Below are 21,949 nucleotides of genomic sequence, written 5' to 3'. Positions count from 1 at the left end.
TTTATCATTATGAATTCTATTTGATTATCACTTGAAATATTCCTTGTTCTGAAGGTGGTTATAGTTAATCATACTACCAGAAGTGCATATCCTTTACCATTTTATTGATAGTAGATTTAAGGAAAAGAATGTATTGATATAGAGAAAATTAACCACCTAAATCATAGTAACAATTACACAAGACATGGCAAAGTGACTCTTGATTTGTGAAATGTTACCTGCTTATTTTATAGATAGGGACTTAGGCCAAGTAGGGGAAGCACTCAAAAGTTTTACAAGATTTTTAGGTTAGAATCCTTTCTCTAATACCTGAAATTTAAGTCTTGTTTTGTCTTCTCTTCTGTCTACTCCACCTCCTTTCCCTCTTGCTTTTCTTTTCTCTTCCCTTTTCTTAAAATCCAAGTAATAAATAGTACTCCTAATTTACAAAGTCAAATGATATTCCCAGATCAAAGGAAAAGTGTTATTGTTGTTTTTACCATAAAGTTTGGGGTGCTCTCCCCCTTTTTTACAAATCAGTAGCATTCTTAACCTGTTTACATGTCCTAGTTGATAGACAGAAATGAAGTTTCAAACTTACTATTTTGAAGATAGTTTGTACACTTTTTTTGCAAATGAACTGTATTCTTTATTAGCAGTCTTGGTTGTGCATGTTTCTTTTTGTATAAAGATGTGATCTTGACTCTCTAGCGATTAATAATCTGTAGACAGTTGTAAATAATCAGTGTGAAGAGTCCCAAGAGTCCCAATGTATCTTGGGATACAATGTCATATTGTTGGGACACAGAGCACCTGTTTGTTCTTTAGGATAGTTTAACTTCTCAGGAATGTGTCTCAGGTTCAATAAATGCCAGTTTGTTATGCAAGAAAAAACTTCACTTTAAAATCTCATCACACCATGCTTTACAAATGTATGTATTTATTTTTATTTTGAGAGTATGTTTATTAAAGTTGGGGACAGTGAAAGAAGAAAGGACTTAGGATAGAAAACCAACAGGAGAGACTAGGAAGGGCTGCTTTTACTCTCTAGAAACATTATGGGAAAGAAGTAAACCAAGGTGGGGCTGCTGTCAGTTCACTGGAGGGTCAGAGAAAAGGGGACCTTGGGGACAGATTTAGGGTTAGCCTAGGAGGAGCTGCCTCTGCCCATTGCTCCCCTGGTCACAAGTCTTCTCTGATCCATTAGAGCTTAGGAGATACATGCCTGTGGCGGGTAAAGAAGAGAAAGGGAAAGGTGTGGCCTTGCTACCAGGAGGGAGAGCACACTTACTTAGTTGTGATACATTAATTCAGTTGTGTTTGTTAATTGGAATATCCTAATGTGATTGTCAGTTCAGATTTGCCTCCTTTGGCCTTTTTTGTCTTGGCTTAAACATTTCATTGATCTATTTTGCCTCTTATTCTTTAAAATGCCTTTTAAAGAATATCCCCAAAGGGGATATACTCTGGGAATGGAGGTGAAGTGGCCATGCTCTTTTGTAGTACATGTAATATCTTAGTGATTCTTCAAATTTTGATGGGCTTATTCTTATTATCTGGGGAATTGTTAAATATATGTATTCCTAGAATCTTTTCTAAAGTAATAGAATGAGGTAAAACCTGTCCCAGTGTTTATTAACTGGCTCCTATGATTCTGTTGCATAGCCAGGTAAATGCAAGTTTTATTAACCCTTTGTATGCCATAAGCATCTATAGAGGCAAGAGGGACAGTTTACGTTTTGGACACATGGCAGTTAACTGGTTAATCTCTCTTATTTATTTATTTTTGTTTGTTTTGGAAGTGTTCCACTTGGCATTTTTATTCTATTTTTCAAATATATATGAAAAATCATAATTATATTTGTTTATAAACTATCTCATTGAAATTCCATTTTTACCTTTTGATTTTCTTTATACATATATTTATTGATTCACTTGCAATTCCTTAATTCTTTATGTGAATTTTAACATTGAAATATATATTTTTTGTGATTCTATTTTTTGATACCCAAGAAATGTTAAGCTTATAATAATCATTTATCTGTTAAATTTTTGTTTGTTACCAAGTTCGGTTATTTACCCCTTCCTTCAGTTGATGATATTAAAATTTTGTTTTTAAGTGTTTGATTTTGACTGAAATCTTCTATAAGACTGTATTAATTGTCACATCTGTGAGTAGGTAATAATCAGAAATAGTAAATTTGACTTCTGATATATGGATTTCTTTTCATTTATCATGCTTCTGACTTCTCTGCAAATAAAATTTTTATGAGGAAAATTATGTTAGTGTATAGAATCTCTGCTCTGTTAGTTCTACCATGATTTTTTTTCTTGATGTTGTATTGGTATGATTGGAAATAGAAAGGCAAGACAGATAGCAGAATTGCCACTTACCATGAGTAGTTTTTTAGCCAAGTAGATGAGGAATGTAATTTAAGGCACCTTTTTCTTAAAATTAGTTTTAGTTTTGGGGAAAATGGTTTGCTTTTTAAAATTCTAATTAGCAAATGGGAAAACTGAATAGAAGTAATAGACTGACTTAAATGGATGCATTAAGTTGTTTCCTACTGATTATATTGTGGTATTAAAGAAAACGTTGAACTCATAGTTATATTTTTATAAGAACAATTATAATTTTCTATTATAGGAATCACATGCAGCCCAACTACAGATCCTTATGGAATTCCTCAAGGTTGCAAGAAGAAATAAGAGAGAGGTATATTATTTTGTGTATTTTACATAATGTTTTATTTACTCTTGTTGACTATTCCCATTTCTCCCCTATTTTTGTAAAGGCATATCAGGTTAAAAAATTTTTTTTAATATTTAAAAACCATTTGAGTTTTCTTAAGCTTTGTTATTTTAACTTCTTTTACCTTTACAACTTGATTCTTTAAAAACCCCTTTTTTGGAGATGTGCATAGGATTGCATGCAGTGAGTTACCTCAAAGCTGTAAAGAATATAAAACAGAATTCTTGAATGACAGCTCACCCTTCACCTTGAAAGAAAATTTAGGTAATAGAACCTTAGGTAGAAAGGGTTACAATTTTTGTAATGATAAAAATGCATGATGGGGTAAAAACAAGTAAAAACATATCTACCTATTTAGAACTTAAAAGATGTAAGTCATGCAGGATAGCTAGAAGATAATTTTTATTAACAATTTTATAACTGGAATGTTCTAATTTAACACTTAGAAAATTCCTTAGTCATATTGTACTTGTACTAAGTATAGAAAAATCAAAGGCAAAATCCTATGCCCTTGGTAGCATGCTAAAATAACTTTGAAAGTTGTTTTATATTTAAATTCCTATCTCAAATCTTATGTATTTTTATTTTGAGTTGTCTAATTAGGACACTTTTTACTCATTAAGAAATATGATCACCTATTATGTGCTAGGTCCTTGGCTATCTTTTATTATTTTTGAAAATTAAAAGATGAGAAATGTCTCTATTTTGATGAAATACTTTGTGCATTGCCAGAACCTTATATTATCTTAATTTGATACCTCCCCTGTTTTGATTATTCATGATCTGTATTTTTAACTTTTTAGATAAAAGCTTTGTATTATGCTAGTGCTTATAGCTAATATTTTTTACATGGCTTATGACTATATTTTTCTTATCCTTAACTTTTGTTAATAATTTTTATTTTAATGTCTGTTATCAGAAACACTATCTTCATTATAAATTTAAGATTTATTTATTCCTTTTTTTGTTGGGAAATTCTTAAACTTTAATATGCATGAGGATCTTGTTAGAATTCAAGTTCTGATTAAGGGTGTGTGTGTCAGATTTTGGTAATCTACATTTCTAGCAAGCTTCAGTTGATAATGCTCTTGGTTCTTGGACCACACTTTGAATAACAAAGTTGAAAATTTTATAATATATGGAAATAAAATTATTAATTAAATATGTACATTCAACTTTTTTCTATAGAAAATTCTTTGGAAGAGTGATAATTTTCCATATTCCATACAATACCCTACTTTTAAAACAGAATGTGCAATTGTTTTGCAGTAGTTGTACATGTTTCTTCTTGCCTTAAACTTTGAACTTACTGAGACTAAGATTCAGTACATAGGAAATTGCCTGATAATGAATGACTAAATTAAATCAGTTAAGTATCTGGGGGTTAAACGAAATGGCTGGTCATTGTCTGTATCCTGAGTTATTTAAGGTTTTCATTAGCCCCTGAGGTTTTTTAGTGCTTCTCTAGGGGTCTAGTAATGCTTACAATAAATTGTTAGATTTGAAATTGTTTCAGGTAATGAGAATATAGCATAATACTGTTAAAAAAGCTGTAAGGGTTCTGAGGTTTTTAATCTTACCAGCAAGTTAACAAGTTAGCCTGTTACAGTTTATAGGTGCTGGCAGCAGACGTGTTACTCCTGGGTTGGAGATAAAGGACTTAATTATATCAACCTGGCAGCATCAGCCTCTTATTTGCATCAGTTCCTCATGACCCCCAAGTTTTACAGGGGCAATGTAGAGATGGATCCAGGTTGACACTACACATACATGGATTTATATTACAACTAAGGAACCCTGAACTTAGGAAACCCTAGTCTCTTAAAGGGGTCTACTAGCAAACCTGTCCAACTTTGATGCAGGGACACACTTTTTATTATATTGATCAGAAAATAAATCTGCCCTGTTTCCTGGAAGAAGCACTGTTTCTGTCATGCCGGGACATTCTTTATACATAATTGAAAAGATAATTTAGAGCAGTATCTATCATAAGATGAGCAGAAGTGTGAGAGATCAATGGAGAATTGGTTCTTAACAATAACTCTTTCTTGTGATCCTAATTTGTCCTCTTTCTAATTTGGTGTTTCTCTATTTTTGTTATTAAATGTCTGGGGTAATAGTGCTGTAGAATTTTTCAGCTTAACTTAATTTGAAGTAATGTGATCTTGTGAATGATTCATTTTGGTTTTCTTTGGTCCATATTTTTTTAAAAAATATATTTTATTGATTTTTCACAGAGAGGAAGGGAGAGAGATAGAGAGTTAGAAACATCGATGAGAGAGAAACATCGATCAGCTGCCTCCTGCACATCTCCCACTGGGGATGTGCCCACAACCCAGGTACATGCCCTTGACCGGAATCAAACCTGGGACCTTTCAGTCCCCAGGCCGACGCTCTATCCACTGAGCCAAACCGGTTTTGGCCTTTGGTCCATATTTTATAATGGTAAGCAGTTTAACCAAGATACATTCTACTGTAGTTCCAGGTACTTCTGAATATATTGGTTGCCTCTTCTGTGCACTGATTATATTGTCAGTAATACATTTTGGTTTTCTTGTGTTCAGTGTATCCATCATTCAGTGATTTTTGAGTATTTCAAGTTTACACATGGGACTTTGAGGACTAGGTCAGTGATGGCGAACCTATGGCACGCGTGTCAGAGGTGACACACGAACTCATTTTTTTGGTTGATTTTTCTTTGTTAAATGGCACTGAAATATATAAAATAAACATCAAAAATATAAGTCTTTGTTTTACTATGGTTGCAAATATCAAAAAATTTCTATATATGACACGGCACCAGAGTTAAGTTAGGGTTTTTCAAAATGCTGACACGCCGAGCTCAAAAGGTTCGCCATCACTGAGCTAGGTTAACAAATTTTAAACATTTGAAAATTTGGAGCTAGGTTAACATACTTTACTAGCAAACCTGTCCAACCATATGTTTTATTACATTTCATAAATTTCTTCATGATTGGAGTCGGGTACAGTAGTGGTTTGTAATCATAATAAACTTTAGTCTAGAAAATATAGTTGAATAATACTTCAAGATTTAGTGTAGATGGAATAAAGTGAGTGGTTATATTTTTTGCATGTATTATAAAGTATATTTTTATATTTAATCCTCAAAATGAATATAATTGTAAAAAGTCTTATCTCTAGTAGTATAATTTGTACTTGGACTTAACTCAAGTAAAATACAGAATGATCAGGAGGCAAAGTACTGCTTTTGAATTTATTTTCCTAAGATTAGCATTCAGATTTAAAAATATATATATTTTATTGATTTTTTATAGAGAGGAAGGGAGAGGGATAGAGAGTTAGAAACATCTATGAGAGAGAAACATCAATCAGCTGTCTCCTGCACACCTCCCACCGGGGATGTGCCTGCAACCCAGGTACATGCCCTTGATTAGAATAGAACCCGGGACCCTTCAGTCCACAGGCTGACGCTCTATCCACTGAGCCAAACCGGTCAGGGCAGCATTCAGATTTTGAAAATTAACTTTGATTTCTTATTCATTCATTCCTTCCTTCCTTTTTCCTTCCCCCTTTTCTTCCCTCCCTCCCTCCCCCCAAGGGTATGTTTAGAATATGTTTAGAAAGAAGAAGAGAGAGGGAGAGGTCGGGAGAGAGAGAAAAACAGAGAAACATTGATTGGTTGCCTCTCGTACTCTTCTGAACCAGAATGGAGCCCAAAACCTTTCGTTGTATAGGACAGTGCTCCAACCAACTGAGCCACCTGGCCAGGGCTATACTTAACTTTTAATTGGGGTTATGATGAGTCTTGGTTCAGACATTGATGTATACCAAAAAGAAGTAAAATCTGCCTTTCAGATTTTACATGTTAATTTCAATGTCACATCTTCCTAGTATCTTAGGGTATTAGGATCCTATATTTAATTTTCATTTTTTACTTATTTTACCCTACTGACTCTTTCAAATATTAAGAGACAGGATTGTGCACTTAGTAGACCTCTGAATTAGTTATCTATTGCTGTGTAACAAGCTACCCTCAAATTTAATGGCGTCAAACATCAAACATTTAATATCTTGGGTGCGGTGTAACTGTGTGTCTTGGCTCAGGGTTTCTTACTAAGCTACAGTCAAACTGTTGCCCAGGATGGCAGTTATCTCAAGGTCCCACTGGGATAGGAACCATTTCAAGCTCACTCACTGACTCTTGGAAAGAAATGCCAATTTCTTGCCACAAGGACTTCTCCATAGGATAGCTTCCTACATGACAGCTGGCTTCCCTCAGGAAGCACGTGAGAAAACAAGAGAGGCTTTGAAAACAGCACATACTTTTTGTAAATGAATCTGGGAAGTGACATCCCAACATGGGTACTGTTTTCTGTTCATTAAAAGCAAATAAGTAGTTCCAGCCCACAAGAAGAGAGGGAATTTAGAAGGGTATGAATACTAAGAGGTTGGGATATTTGGAAGCTATCTTAGAGCCTGTCAACCACAGCATTTAATCAATTTATAACTGAACATGTTATTCTTCATATTCAGATTAAATATCAGGCTTTTGTTTCCATATAAAAGCCAGTCTCATCTGTGCAAATTTGTACTAGCATTTGAACAGTTGCTTTATATTTTGTTTGATTTCATTTTTAAATGTACTTTTGGACATTTGTGATACCTGTTTAATTTACTGTAACAGAACAGTTTTGATGAGTCCTGGTTTCTTTTTGGTTTGTTTGGAATGTTAATGAATTGAATTTTTCAGTGTTTTTATATAAAGTAAAACACAGGAAAGTTTATTAAGCAAATTTACCATTTAAGAATCATAGTGGAGTGACCATCCATGTACCACCATCCTGATTAATTTGATTTGTTTTTGTTGTATTCTATTAAATGAATATATCCTATTTTTGTTGCTGATGGACTATTGAGTTTTTGGTTTGTGACTATTCACAAAAGGCTACTATTTTACATATGTAACCAGATGTATATTAGCATATATATCTGTATGGGATGCACGTAGAAGTGGAATTGATGAGTCAAGATATGTACAGACTGTTTTACTAAGCACTTGTGTTACTTAGTTACACTTCCTAGGGGCATTGTATGAGTATTCCTATCACATTGAACTTATGGCAATACTTGATATCAATAGAGTTTTCAGCTTAGTTGATCTTTGCTCTATCTCTTTATGGTTTTAATTTGCATTATCTTGATGACTAATTTGGTTGAGCACCTGTGCTGTTTATTGGTCATTTAAATTTTTTGTGTATGTGTGAAATACTTGCTTAAGGGTTTTTGCATATTTTCTGTTTAGTTAGTTGATTTTCTTAACGTTTTGTTCTTTGTATATAAGATAAAAATTCTTTGTCTTTCTTATCTGCCTGCCTATCTCTCTATCTACCTATAGCAAATATTTCCCCTCTAATAGTCTTAATTGATGTCATTTGATGAGCAGAAGTTTCTATCTTTACTAGAGTCAAATTTATTCGTCTTTCCTGTTACAATTAGTATCTTTTGTGTCAGGTAAAGAATAATTTTCCATTGGAGGTCATGAAGGCATTTTTGCTGTATTGTCTATTTGAAACTTTAATTCTTTATTTTTCATGTTCAGATGTATAATTTACTTGGAAATTGATTGTGTATAATGTGAGGGATAGGGAACTTTTCATATGAATAACCAGTTGTCTAAGCATCCTTAGCTAAGGAGTTAATGATTTCCCCATTGCTCGGATGTACCATCTTTGTCATACATAATGTGTCCATATATGTGTGGGTCTGTTTCTAGTCTCTTTCATATATGTCTATTTGTTTTTTTTTGTTTTTTTTTTGCAAAACAACGTTGTATTAAACACTAGAACTTTATTTTTTTTTTTTTTAATATATTTTATTGATTTTTCACAGAGAGGTAGAGAGTGAGAAACATCGATGAGAGAGAAACATCGATCAGCTGCCTCCTGCACATCTCCCAGTGGGGATGTGCCCGCAACCCAGGTACATGCCCTTGACCAGAATCGAACCTGGGACCTTTCAGTCCGCAGGCCGACGCTCTATCCACTGAGCCAAACCGGTTTCGGCAAACACTAGAACTTTAAAGTAAACTTTTGTTCTTCTTCAGGAATGTCTCAGGTATTCATGGGCCTTTATATTTCTACTAGAGGCCCGGTGCACAAAAATTTGTGCACTCGGGGGGAGAGGGGAAGGTCCCTCAGCCCGACCTGTGCCCTCTCGCAGTCTGGGACCCCTCGGGATGACCACCTGCTGGCATAGGCCCGCTCCCCGGGGGATTGGGCCTAAGATGGCAATCAGACATCCCTCTGGCAGCCTTCAGGGGATGTCCACTTGCCAGCGGGGAGCAGGCCTAAACTGCAGTTGGACATCCTTAGCACTGCTGAGGAGGCAGAAGAGGCTCCCGGGCCTAAGCTGGCAGTCAGACATCACTCTGGCAGCCTGGGAGTCCTTGGGGGATGCCCACTTGCCAGCGGGGAGAAGGCCTAAGCTGCAGTAGGACATCCTTAGTGCTGCTGAGGAGGCGGGAGAGGCTCCCACCACCACCGCTGTACTGGCAGCCATCAGCCTGGCTTGTGGCTGAGCAGAGCTCCTTCTGTGGGAGCGCACTGACCACCAGGGGGCAGCTCCTGCATTGAGCGTCTGGCCCCTGGTGGTCAGTGTGTGTCATAGTGACCAGGTATTCATGGGCCTTTTATTCCCAGTTCTGCTGTTAGGGTCAGTTTGCATATTACCCTTTTACTATATAGGATAGAGGCCTGGTGCACGGGTGGGGGCTGGCTGGTTTGTCCTGAAGGGTGTCCCGGATCAGGGTGGGGGTCCCCACTGGGGTGCCTGGCCAGTCTGGGTGAGGGGCTGAGGGCCGTTTTCAGGCTGGGGGTGACTGAAGCTCCCAACCTCTCCTTTTTTATTCTGGGATTTATTTACCTGCTATGGCTGTCACTGGAGCTGAGAGCCGGCTTTAGCTCTGAGGCTTGGCTCCAGCTCTGAGAACTTGGCTGCTGAAAGCAGGTATCTGGGTTTGTTTGGCTTCTATAATTGAAACACTGTTGCAGCTCCAGCTCTGAGGCCCAGGTGTCTGAAAGCAGGTTTCTGGGGTTTGTTTAGCTTCTATAATTGCAACATTGTTTCTTAGAATGCAGCTCAGAGGCCGGCAGCAGCAGGCGGGGCACCTTGGCTTCCTCCAACACTGGAGCAAGCAAGCCTCCTGTTCGCTTCAGCTGCCTGGCTGCCGGCTGCCATCTTGCTTGCCAGTTAATTTGCATATCACCCTGATTAGCCAATGGGAAGTGTATTAGAGGTACGGTTAATTACCATGTTTGTCTATTATTAGATAGGATATAAATTTTAGAACCGGCTGGTATATTTCTGTGATATACCTGTGATTTTTATTAGAATTACTCTGTAGATCAGTATAGGAGACTATATCATTACAATATTGAGTCTTCTACCCCATAAACATGGTATTTCTCTCCATAGAGTTGGGTCCTTAAGAATATCCTACAAAATTTTGATATGTTTCAGGGTAATATTCTTATACATTTTAGATTTGTTCTTAGTTCTTCAATCATTTTTTATGCTATTGTAAATGAAGTCCATGTCTTTAATTTCAGTTTTCTTACTGTTGCTGGTATATAGAAATATAGTAGATTTTTACACAGACATGTTTTTGCATCCAGCAACCTTGTTAAACTGTCATTAATTCTAATAATTTGTAGATTCTTTTCTGTTTTCTGTGTACACATCATCATCTGAAAATAACAGTTTAGTTTCTTTCTTTATGATTCTTATATCTTTTATTTATTTTTCTTGTCTTACTCTGCTGGCTAGGACATCCGGTACAATGATGAATAGAAGTGGTGATAGCGGGGCATCCTAGTCTTGGTGCTGATCTCAAAGTGAAAGCTTTCGGCGTGTCACCATTAGGTATGATGTTTTCTATAGGTTTTTCCTAGGTACATTTTATCATTCAAGGAAGTAAATTTTTATTCACAGTTACCTAAGAGGATCTTTTTTTTCTTTAATCATAGTGGGTGTTCGTTGTACAGTCTAATCATTAGTTTGATTTAACATTAAAAAGTAAATAAACTCTGCACAAGGAGACCAACTGTCCTGATTTGCTCAGGCATAGTTTTACCACAGAATGTTCTGCATTCTAGGGAACCCCACCAGTACGGTTGTTCACCTTATTTGCATCCCTTATGTAAACCAAACTTGGTCATGGTGTATGTATGTCCTTTTATAGGTTGTTTGGTATGGTAATATTTTTTTTTGGATTTTTGCATCTTATATTCATTGGTGGATTGTCTTATAATTATTTTTATACTGGTCTTGCCTAGTTTTGCTATAAATATTTTTTGTTTTATCAAATGAGTTATTAGGGAATAAACCCTCTACTGTTTTCTGGAAGAATTTGTGTAGTCTCTAGGAAGGCTATCTTGATTGAATGTTTAAAGATCTTAATGGAGAAGCTATCTGGACCTGTTTGTTTGCAGTTTTAAACTGTTGATTCAGTTGCTTCAGTAGTTATATGCCTATTCAGGTTTTTGTTTTAGATGTCACTTTTGATATGTTATAAAGTCTCCAGAGTTTTTAGTGATGTCCTTCATTCCTGACTCTGCTGATTAGTGCTGTGTCTTTCCCTCTTTTTTTCTTGATTGGTTCTTGCCAGGGATGTATCAGTTTTGAGTCTTATCTAAAAACCAAGTTTTGGCTTTATATTCTCTAAGTTTTGCCTTTCTATTTTATTTATGCTCTTTATAATTTCCATCCTTCTACCTTTTTTTGGTTCTTTTTCTAATTTGTTAACTTGGTTGTACATATGCAGACTTTTTTCTAATAGAGCATTTAAGGCCAAATTTTTTAAAAAATATATATTTTATTGATTTTTTACAGAGAGGAAGGGAGAGGGATAGAGAGTTAGAAACATTGATGAGAGAGAAACATCGACCAGCTGCCACCTGCACACTCCCTACTAGGTATGTGCCCACAACCAAGGTACATGCCCTTGGCCGGAATCAAACTTGGGAGCCTTGAGTCTGCAGGCCAACGCTCTATCCACTGAGCCAAACCGGTTAGGGCAGGCCAAATTTTTTTTAAAAGCTAAACTTAATGATTTTTGTATGGCATTTTGTTTGTTATTCCTTAGTTCAAAATAGTTTCTAATTTTTATTATAGTTTTTCTTAGGCCAGTGAGTTATTTTATAAGTAAATTACTTATTACTTGGACTGGAGATTTTCTTGTTTTTTTTTTTGTTATAGATTTCTGTTATAATTGGATTATCAGAAAATGTGTTTTTTAAAATTCATTTGAATATGATATTTGCATCATCACCTAGTAGTTGGTTACATTTAGAAATGTTTGTGCCCCAAAAGAATGTGTTTTTTTTTTGTAATTGCATGGTGCAATGTAAAGTTTGTTGAATATAAGGTGCCTAGAGTCCCAATGCATGAATTCGTGCACCTTGAAAGGAGCTGTAGGCTGCGAGGCTGCAGTGGGCACAGGGGTGGGTCTCAGCCCAACCTCCATGCTCCCACCCAGTGTCCTGCTGCAGCTCCCAGTCCCCTGTCTGCCGGCAGCCCCACTCCTGCCGCCGCTGCTCCCATGTGCTGACAGCGCTGGCCCCACTCACACCCGCTGATGGCTCAGAGCAATTTGGGCCGGCGCTGTCAGTGGGTGCAAGTGGCTGCTGCTGCCCTGATCGTCCCTCAAGAGCAGGGGGAGGTGGAGAAACCCTGAGGGGCGATTGTGGCTGGCAGCCTCCACTCACACTCGTTGATGGCCCTGAGCAATCAGGGCCGATGCCAGGCACTGGCAGTGGGTATGAGCGGCGACTCAGGCACCAGCAGTGGGTGCAAGCGGAGCCAGTGCCAGCAGCAAGTGTGAACGCTGTGTGGGACCGTGGCGCGTGGGAGCAAAGAATTTTCAGTAACCACCAGGTGCTCGTCCCAGTGACATTGACCGGTGCCCCGTCTTGGTCTGGTGCCCCCACTACCCTGCTCCGCCATCCCGCCACAGCCAACGCCCGCCATGTTTTGCGCTCTTCTGCTTGCTGCTGATGCCCGCCACATTCCATGTGTGCCTCCTGATGGCCAGCACACGTCATAGCGACTGGTTGTTAGGTCTATTTGCATATTAGGGATATATATATATATATAAAGTTTTCTGCATTCTTATTGATTCTTTGTTTCCTTGTTATCAATTACAGAATCATATTCTAGGGGAGTTTCTTATACAGAAGAGGTTTGTGTCCTTTCTGCCAGAGTTCTTTTTTCTATTTGTTGTTGTTGTTACTTGTTTTTTTTTTTTCTCCTTATGGGTTACTTGGATGTTTTTATTTACTGTTTTAAAAAATAGGTTTTGCCCTAACTGGTTTGGCTCAGTGGATAGAGCGTCAGCCTGTGGACTCAAGGGTCCCAGGGCATGTACCTTGGTTGCGGGCACATCCCCAGTAGGGGGTGTGCAGGAGGCAGCTGATCGATGTTTCTCTCTCATCGATTTTTCTAACTCTCTATCCCTCTCCCTTCCTCTCTGTAAAAACCAATAAAATATATTTAAAAAAAATAAAATAGGTTCTTACTGATTTCAGAGAGAGAGAAGAGAAACATCAATGAAAGAGAATCATCCATTGGATGCCTCCTGCACGCCCCCTTCTGGGGATCAAGCTCACAACTTGGGCATGTGCCCTGACTGGGAATTGAATTGTGACCTCTTGATTCATGGGTTGATACTTACCACTGACCCACACTAGTTTGAACTACTTGGATGTTTTTATTTTTATTTTTTAATTTTTTTGGGGGGGGAGGGGAATAAATGGAATTCTTTATTTGCAGAGTATTGTATTCCAACGTGGTCCCACAGACAAAATGAGCAGTGGTGCACTTTTAGTTTCACATTTTTATGGAACAGGACTTTAACACTCTTTAAGACTTCTTCTTCTTTTTAAAACAAACAGTCAGACATCCTTCTCACACTTCAGGACTGCTGGCTCCCAACCACTCACCTGCCTGCCTGCCTGATTGCCCCTAACAACTTCTGCCTGCCAGCCTGATCACCCCGTAACCACTCACCTGCCAGCCCGATCGCCCCTAACTGTCCTCCCCTGAAAGCCTGGTTGCCCCCAACTGCCCTCCCCTGGTGGCCCGATCACCCCTAACTTCCCTCCCTTGCCAGCCTGGTTGCCCCTAACTGCCCTCCCCTCCTCGCCCGATCACCCTTAACTTCCCTCCCTTGACAGCCTGGTCACCCCTAACTGCCCTCCCTTGCAGGCCTGGTCACCCCCAACTGCCCTCTCCTGCAGGCCTGGGTCTCTCCCACCTGTCCTCTCCTGCAGGCCTGATTGCCCCCAACTGCCCTCCCTTTCAGGCCTGATCCCTCCCAACTGTCTTCCCCTGCCGGCCATCTTTTGTCCATATGGGGTGGCCATTTTGTGTGTTGGAGTGATGGTCAATTTGCATATTACTCTTTTATTAGATAGGATTATATCCAACATATGAGTGAGATCATGTTATATTTATCTTTCTCTGACTGGCTTATTTTGCTTAGCATAATGCTCTCCAGGTCCATCCATGCTGTTGCAAATGCTAAAAGTTCCTTCTTTTTTACAGCCACGTAGTATTCCATCATATCAATGTACCAGCTTTTTATTCACTCATCTGCTGATGGGCACTTGGGTTGTTTCCAAATATTAGCTTCCAAAGTGGACATACAGAAAGCCAAGAGAAATATGAAAAAATGCTCAAAGTCATTAATCATACCACAGTGGCTGCACCAGTCTGCATTCCCACCAGAATTGCACTAGGGTTCCTTTTTCTCTCCACCCTAGCCAGCACTTGTCCTTTGTCAATTTGTTGATGATAGCCATTCTTACAGGTGTGAGATGGTACCTCATTGTTGTTTTGATTTGCATCTCTCAGATGATTAGAGCAGTTTTAAACTTGGTTGTTTTTTTTTCACTGCAAATGGAGAGGAAGGTACAGAGATTTCCCATGTACCTTCTGCTCTCACATATGCATAGCCTCCTCCTCCTCAACATTCCTCACCAGAGGGAACATTTGTTGTAGAACCTACACTTACTCATCATAATCACCCAAAGTCCATAGTTTACTTTAGGGTTTATTCTTGGTTTTGTACATTATGTGGATTTAAAGTGTATAATTGCATGTATGTATCATTATACCGTCATACAGAGTATTTTCACTGTCCTAAAATTTCTCTATACTCTACCTATTCATCCCTTTCCATACTCCCAAATCCTGGTAACCACTGATTTTTACTATCTCCATAGTTTTGCCTCTTCCAAAATATCAGAGAGTTGGAATCATGCAGTTTATTGATTTTTATTTTATTTTGTTTAGTTTTTCTTAGTTTAGAACCTTTTGGATTTGCTTTTTAAAATGTAGTAATATTTTATGCATTAATTTAATTTTCCTCCATATCTTTTCAGGCTTGACAGCTCATTTTTTCTTAGCATTGAGTCCATTGCCTGGATGTAACACTGTTTATCCATTTACTTTCTGAAAGATGTGTTCATTAGCAATTATGAATAAAACTGCTATAAACATGTTTTTCTGTGGTCATAAGTTTTCAGTTCCTTTGAGTAAATACCAAGGAGCGTAATTACTAGATCATATGATAAGAGTATGTTTGATTTTTTTTTTTTTAAGAAACTGCTACACTGTTTTTCAAAGTGGCTATACCATTTTGCATTCCTACCACAGAAAATGAGAGTTTCTGTTGCTCCCCATCTTCATCATTGTTTGGTGTCGTCAGTGTTCTGGATTTTGGATATCTAATAGGTGTGCAATGGTTATCTCATTCTTATTTTTATATATTAAGTTTTGCTGCTCGTTTTTTAAACCAGCTATTTTCTGAAAATGTACCAGTATTCTTTTGTTCAGTTTTGAACGCCATCTGATTGAAGTAGTCTTGGAGTATTATAAAAATAACTTAGGGTGGAGGAAAGTTTATTAGATGGAAGAGTTGAAAACATATGACAGTGCTAATTGCTTTTTTTTACACCCCACTTCAAGTTTCTAGTACGCATCTATACTAGTTTCATGGCTACCACTTTGCCCTTGATAGTTATGCAGGATCTCCCTTTCCTTTGCCCATCTCTTAAACATTGGTGTTCCCTACTATCCAGTTCTTGTTCTCATCTCTTCTGGTTATGCTGGTTGACATTAGGGGCTTTTGTTCATTGTCATAACTTCAGATTTATTATTTCTTAGAGCTTTTGTTCTCATAGCTTTTGCATGTATTATTATTTATGCTGCTTATTCTCTATTTCCCAACTCTTTTCTACCTGGGAAAATTCTATTAGTCCTTCAAGGCTCAGCCTTTCATTTAATTTCAGATGTACTTTCACTTATCCCGTTACCTGTCCTCTGCCCCTGAGTTTTCCATCTAGGTTAGGAGCAACCTATGTTCCTTTAATTGTGTGTATACCGTCCTCCTCATGCTTACTGTGCTATAACTAATTGGTTACTTGTTTGCTATCTCCCCTAGACTGAGTTCTATGAGGGCAAGGGCTATAGTTTCTAAATACTGTTCTTCCCAGGGCTTAGCAAAATGCTTAGGATTGGTAAATATTTGAATAATACGTTATCAATTATATTAGCAACCATGTATGTACTGTCACAGAAGAGGCTGGTCCTAATATTAACTGTAAAAGACTGTTTAACCTTACCAAACATTAAGGAAGTGAAAGTTAAATAATAAGGTACTGCTTTCAAGAAGTAGTATAGTGGTTAACAGCATGAATTCTGGAGCAAGAAGGCTGTCTTGATTTGAGCTCCAGTTCTGCCACTTGCTGAATTAAGAATAAGATAGCAACTTATATATTGGTGATAGAATTTGAAACGTATTGTACTTCTGAAAGGCTGTTTTGTTTTATATAGTGAAGAATTGCCTACTCTTTATTTTCTAATAACTTCATTTTTAATAATTTCTTAATAAAACTTGAAATTCAGACTCAAGTTTCAGATACTTATGATAGTTTGCAATAAAAACTTGGTGAAAGGGGAATGGTTAAATGTATTGAATGTGATTGAACAATTAAAATATTTGCATTTAAATGGCATGGGAAAAGCTTATGAAGCAATAGGTTACAATAGCAAAGGTAAGACATCTTAACTATGTCTTAAAGCTTTTAAGAAGGAAATGTTAAGATGCTATCTTGTGATTGATTTTGGATTGCTTTGTGAGGCTAATTTTTATTTTTGAAATGGGTTAACAAGTGACATGCTGACATTACTTGCTGACATTGAAATGAGGTTCTTTGGGTGTCTTGTATTTTTAGTAAGTTGCATTGTCATTTATCTTCTTATTACAAAGTCAATTCTTACATTTAAAAAGTACATTTTGTTTTCTTATGTATTAAGTCCCTTCATTTACATTTTAACATAATACTTACAGATACTTTTGTCTATAATTTACCAATAGTGCTTACTTTTCTAGAAGTCATTTTTCAAATGTGGAAGTTATTATATAATCTTGGTGCTGTCAAGTATGGTTTGATTTAGGCTTCTTTTTTTCTCTTTTATCTGCAGCAACTGGAACAGATCCAGAAGGAGCTAAGTGTTTTGGAAGAGGATATTAAAAGAGTGGAAGTAAGATATCAAGAATTTCTCTGGCAATTTTTCAATTTCATGAAATTATCACTTTTCCTTTAAATTGCTGCGGGTCGTGACCCCTTTGGGGGTCGAGTGACCCTTTCACAGGGGTCGCCTAAGACCATCGGAAAACACATATATAATTACATACTGTTTTTGTGATTAATCACTATGCTTTAATTATGTTCAATTTATAACAATGAAAATACGTCCTGCATATCAGATATATACATTACAATTCATAACAGTAGCAAAATTACAGTTATGAAGTAGCAACAAAAATAATTTTATGGTTGGGGGTCACCACAACAAGAGGAACTGTATTAAAGGGTCACGGCATTAGGAAGGTTGAGAACCACTGCTTTAATTTTAATTGAAAGTGCATTTTTTATAGAAAAAGCATCACTTTTTTGATGATAAATGTATTCTAAATTTGTTTTCACTGCTTTTTATTATGATAATTATTTTGGGGCAGGTTGAAAAATATTATTCAACTTTATTGTGTGCCTTCATATTAACTTAAATCAACTCCCACAAAACCCTCAATTATTAATGTTAAAAGATGTCACAATTCCATTCTTTTACTAAGTAAATATTTTTTAGATATATCTACTGCGCCTTTCTAGGACTAGCGTTAATTTAAAGAAAAGATATGAGAATATGTTACCAATAATCTTAAGAATTTATAATATGCTGGTTTACTTATAGGAATCCATGGGAGGATTTTTGAGAGGCTCATTATCTTTAGCTGTATTTAAATGTACTGTATGTTTTTAATTATTCACAGATGTTATACTTTTCTTTTGCTGATACATGTTAATTGACCTTGAGTTGTACTATCAGTGGAATTTCAGTTTCCATGCGGCATTAACCTATATTGATGTCCCTTGCTTGGCTATATGATTGAACTGAGTTTGGATCAGTCTGAAAAAATTCTGCTTGACTGGATCTTTAGTGGCATTTTAAAATTTGCTGTATTTCTATGAATCAAAATATAGGACATAAAAAGGAAGCCAGGTTGGTATGATTCAGAGGCATAATTTATGCAATAATATTTGATTAGGGGGGGGTCCTTTTCTTCTGAGTTAATGATCAAAACTTAGAATTTAAGTCTTTATTAAACAAAGCTAAATTGAGTCAAGTGTTACTTTTTTTAATGTTTGCGGAGGATATTTTTAAAGTAGAGACTGACACATTCTGTTCTTCTGTACTTCAGAGAATTGAACCTAATGATCCAGTTACCATACTGGCATATTTATCTTAAAATTATCTATAGGTACTTACCTGGATCAGTGGTTAGCCAGTTCACTGTTCACATAATGTACTGTACATCTCATTTAAAATACTGTTGACCCTTGAATATAGATTTGAACAGTGCAGATCCACTCACATGCAGGGTTTTCTTTTCAATAAATACTATAAATGTCTTTTCTCTTCCTTGTGATTTTCTTAATAACAGTTTCTTTTCTCTAGGTTACTTTATTGTAAGACTATAGTATATGATACACAAAATATGTGTTAAATGACTGTTTATGTTATCAGTCAGGCTTCTGGTCACTAGTAGGCTATTATTAGTGACATTTTTATTTTTTTTTATTTTATTTTTTTAAATATATTTTATTGATTTTTTGCAGAGAGGAAGGGAGAGAGATAGAGAGTCAGAAACATCGATGAGAGAGAAACACCGATCAGCCGCCTCCTGCACATCCCCCACTGGGGATGTGCCCGCAACCCAGGCACACGCCCCTGACCGGAATCGAACCTGGGACCCTTCAGTCCGCAGGCCGACGCTCCATCCACTGAGCCAAACCGGTTTCTAATTAGTGACATTTTTAAGGAGTCAAAAGTTATAGCAGTTATATAGGGTGCTTGAGGGTTGGTGCCCCTAACCCTCATGTTGTTCAAGGGCCAACTATATTTACATTTGTCTTTTTTTTTTTTGCATTGGTGGCTTTATTAGTGATAAGTAATATTTATTAAAGAGTATCTAGTTTTTAAAGAATGTGTATCATAGAAAAGGCTTATCTTTTAACTTTTTAGGATACTCTTGCTTTAGCACTCTGTGGAGAGGAAGCTGTGAGAAAGTTGGCTATTGATACAAAAAGTGACTGATAAAAACCTGGGGTTGGAAAATAATATAATATCATATCTGATTTTGATTTTTACATCTTATGTTTGGAGTACCTACTATAATTCAAATAATTATGCTTTCAGGAAATGAGTGGCTTATACTCTCCTGTCAGTGAGGATAGCACAGTGCCTCAATTTGAAGCTCCTTCACCATCACACAGGTATAAAACTTCAAACTTGTAATTGTATAGGATTTATGTTACAAAATGCACATATGGTACTAGTCCTTGGGAGCCTTTTCCATGTAATGTACAAAATCCCAGAGAAATTACTTTTGGTCATGATCTAGAAATGAGATTCAGATTACCCACCTGTTTCTTTAGTGCTTTGAATTTTCATGCCAGGTACAGTCACTGAGTAGACTATTGTTATATTATGAATTCACTGTTGGATTAAAGGTTTGGTGGATTTCTTAAAATAATGGTAGTTTTAAATATTTTGGAATAAAGTAAAACCTTAAGCGTTCCCATAACTTACTGAATTTTCTTGGGTAGATCACTTGCCCAGATTTAAAATGAGTGCATTAGATTGATTGGTGAGTTTAGATCTCTGTGGCATCTTCTCATAATTCTGTTACTAAGTTAATTAAGTTTTCCTTTCTGTATACTCTTTTAGAGCAGGGCTTATGTTTGTCTAGCTTGCAGCTATTTCCCTAGGTTTTTGAGTGGCTGGCCTCGTTCACTATTTGTGAGGTACAGAAAATATCTGTGGTTCCTTCTGAAATTCTAGTTGATGAAATAAGTACGACCTAAAGTTTTTGCTTGAAATATTTAAAGTAAGAGCAATTTTATCTGTTTTCAACTTGCTAATCCATTTAGGTAAAGGTCCAATAGAAGCTTTTTATTTTATTTTAAAGACTTTTTTATTGATTTTTTTTTCTTAGAGAGAGAGGGGGAGACAATGAGCCTGCCACGTGGGCATGTGCCCTGACTGGAATTGTACCTGCAACCTTTCAGTGCATGCCCAACCCACTGAGGCACATAGGCCAAGGCCAGTGGAAACTTTTTAGACAAAGAGTTTTAGGATAACGTGGGTTATCATGCAGTCTAATGCCAATATAAAAGATTATATGAGCCTTCAGAACCTGTCAATTTAGGAAAGCTATTATAGGTCTAGTTTGGTACGATATGTGGGGAAAGGGGTGCAGGGGATGTTCTAGTTAAAGGGAATTCCTGGGATATTTGCTATTTTCCCCATTAACAATATTATGGAGATCCTGTGAATTCTAGTTATTTAGGGGTCTCTTTAGCTATGTAATTCAGATTATTTTTCTCCAAGCTTATTTAAAACTCTTGGGAATGACTCAATTTCTGTTATGTTTAAGCTTAGCTTTCACTTTCTAATATACATGGGATCTTTGTCCATGGAATGTTTACTATGTTAGTACATGCAGGAAGGCAAAAGTTGTCATATTATGAACTATTCACTAATAAACTAATAGTTCCCATTATCATATCCCTCTCCCTCTAATAGTAGCATGTCTTTATATTTAATGTTAAATCTATGTTACTCAGTCTTTGTTACTCAGTCTCTCACTGATGGCTTTTACTAACAGCTAACAAGATAAATAATATATTCATGTAACTGGCTCTATTCAGTGCTTCTGATGTGCTTGACACTGTTAGATGTTGAATCTAGTTGGCAAAATCCTCCCCTTAAGATATTTACCTTTTGGGGGAGTATATGTGTGGAGGTTGGGGAAGATACTAAATAAGCAAATTTATAATGTAGAAGTAGTAGATAACATGTAAGTAGAGCCTCAGGAGGTAAAATTAGGCATACTAGGGATTTGCAGAGATTCTGTTTTAGTTTGGAAAGTCGAGCTTCTCCGAAGAGCTGGCATTTAAGGTGACAAATGATGAAGTGTAAATGTGATTGAAAGTCATGGGAGAGTTTTGAGCACGATGTGGTTTAGATATTAAAATGTGTACTGAGGGTGGGGGAAAAAAATGTGTACTGAGGTTTCCATGTGGAGGTTAGAGAAAAGTTGTGTCACTTTCAGTCCCCTTTCATTGGAAGCCGGGAGGAAAGTTAGGAAGCATTGCAACAGTCCAGAAGAGAGATGATGGCCTGGATTAGGATTTTAATGGTAGAAGAGATGAAAAGTCGGTGTATTGTAAAATAAAGTAGCATATCTTATAAAAGATATAGGGCTTTCATTAAATTTATGGAAACATTGTTGAAAAATTTGTAAACTAGTATTTAAAGCTATCATCAAAAGCGATTCTGGCAGACAAACTGGTGAACAGTTGAAGAAGGGAAAATAGTCAAACATAATATTTTCTTCAAAAGAGTGTTTTGACATTTTATTAAAACAAGTAGTTTTGATATTCTTCAGAGTTTGAGAAAGGCATTTGGAAAAAATGATGTTGCTCTAAAATACTCTTGGAAAATGACCCTTACGTTTGGGATGTGAAATTGAACATGCTGAGAAGAATGTCTTGTTAAACTATCAATAGTTGATTTTTCCTTATTTTTAAGGAATAATCTGTAATTGCA

The 21,949-nt window shown here is 36.7% G+C and overlaps 1 protein-coding gene across 3 annotated transcripts in view; it reads left to right on the top strand.

The window, feature by feature from the left end:
• The window catches only part of RFWD2 (ring finger and WD repeat domain 2, E3 ubiquitin protein ligase), a 97,265-nt gene that overhangs the window by 18,216 nt on the left and 57,100 nt on the right, over window positions 1-21,949 (top strand). For all 3 annotated transcript variants that reach the window (XR_001514419.1, XM_006767027.2, XM_015566068.1), the window contains exons 6-8: window positions 2,627-2,695; window positions 17,258-17,317; window positions 19,535-19,611. Coding sequence is in view for 2 of the 3 variants with exons in the window: in XM_006767027.2 (XP_006767090.2) it covers window positions 2,627-2,695; window positions 17,258-17,317; window positions 19,535-19,611 (206 nt within the window). In the remaining variant the exon portion in view is untranslated. The remainder of the gene's footprint in view (window positions 1-2,626; window positions 2,696-17,257; window positions 17,318-19,534; window positions 19,612-21,949) is intronic.

This window comes from Myotis davidii, unplaced genomic scaffold (genome assembly GCF_000327345.1).
Source record: "Myotis davidii unplaced genomic scaffold, ASM32734v1 scaffold580, whole genome shotgun sequence".
NCBI lineage: Eukaryota > Metazoa > Chordata > Mammalia > Chiroptera > Vespertilionidae > Myotis > Myotis davidii.
The sequence above is the reverse complement of the archived record's forward strand: the minus strand, read 5'-3'. Positions and strand labels throughout refer to the sequence as shown.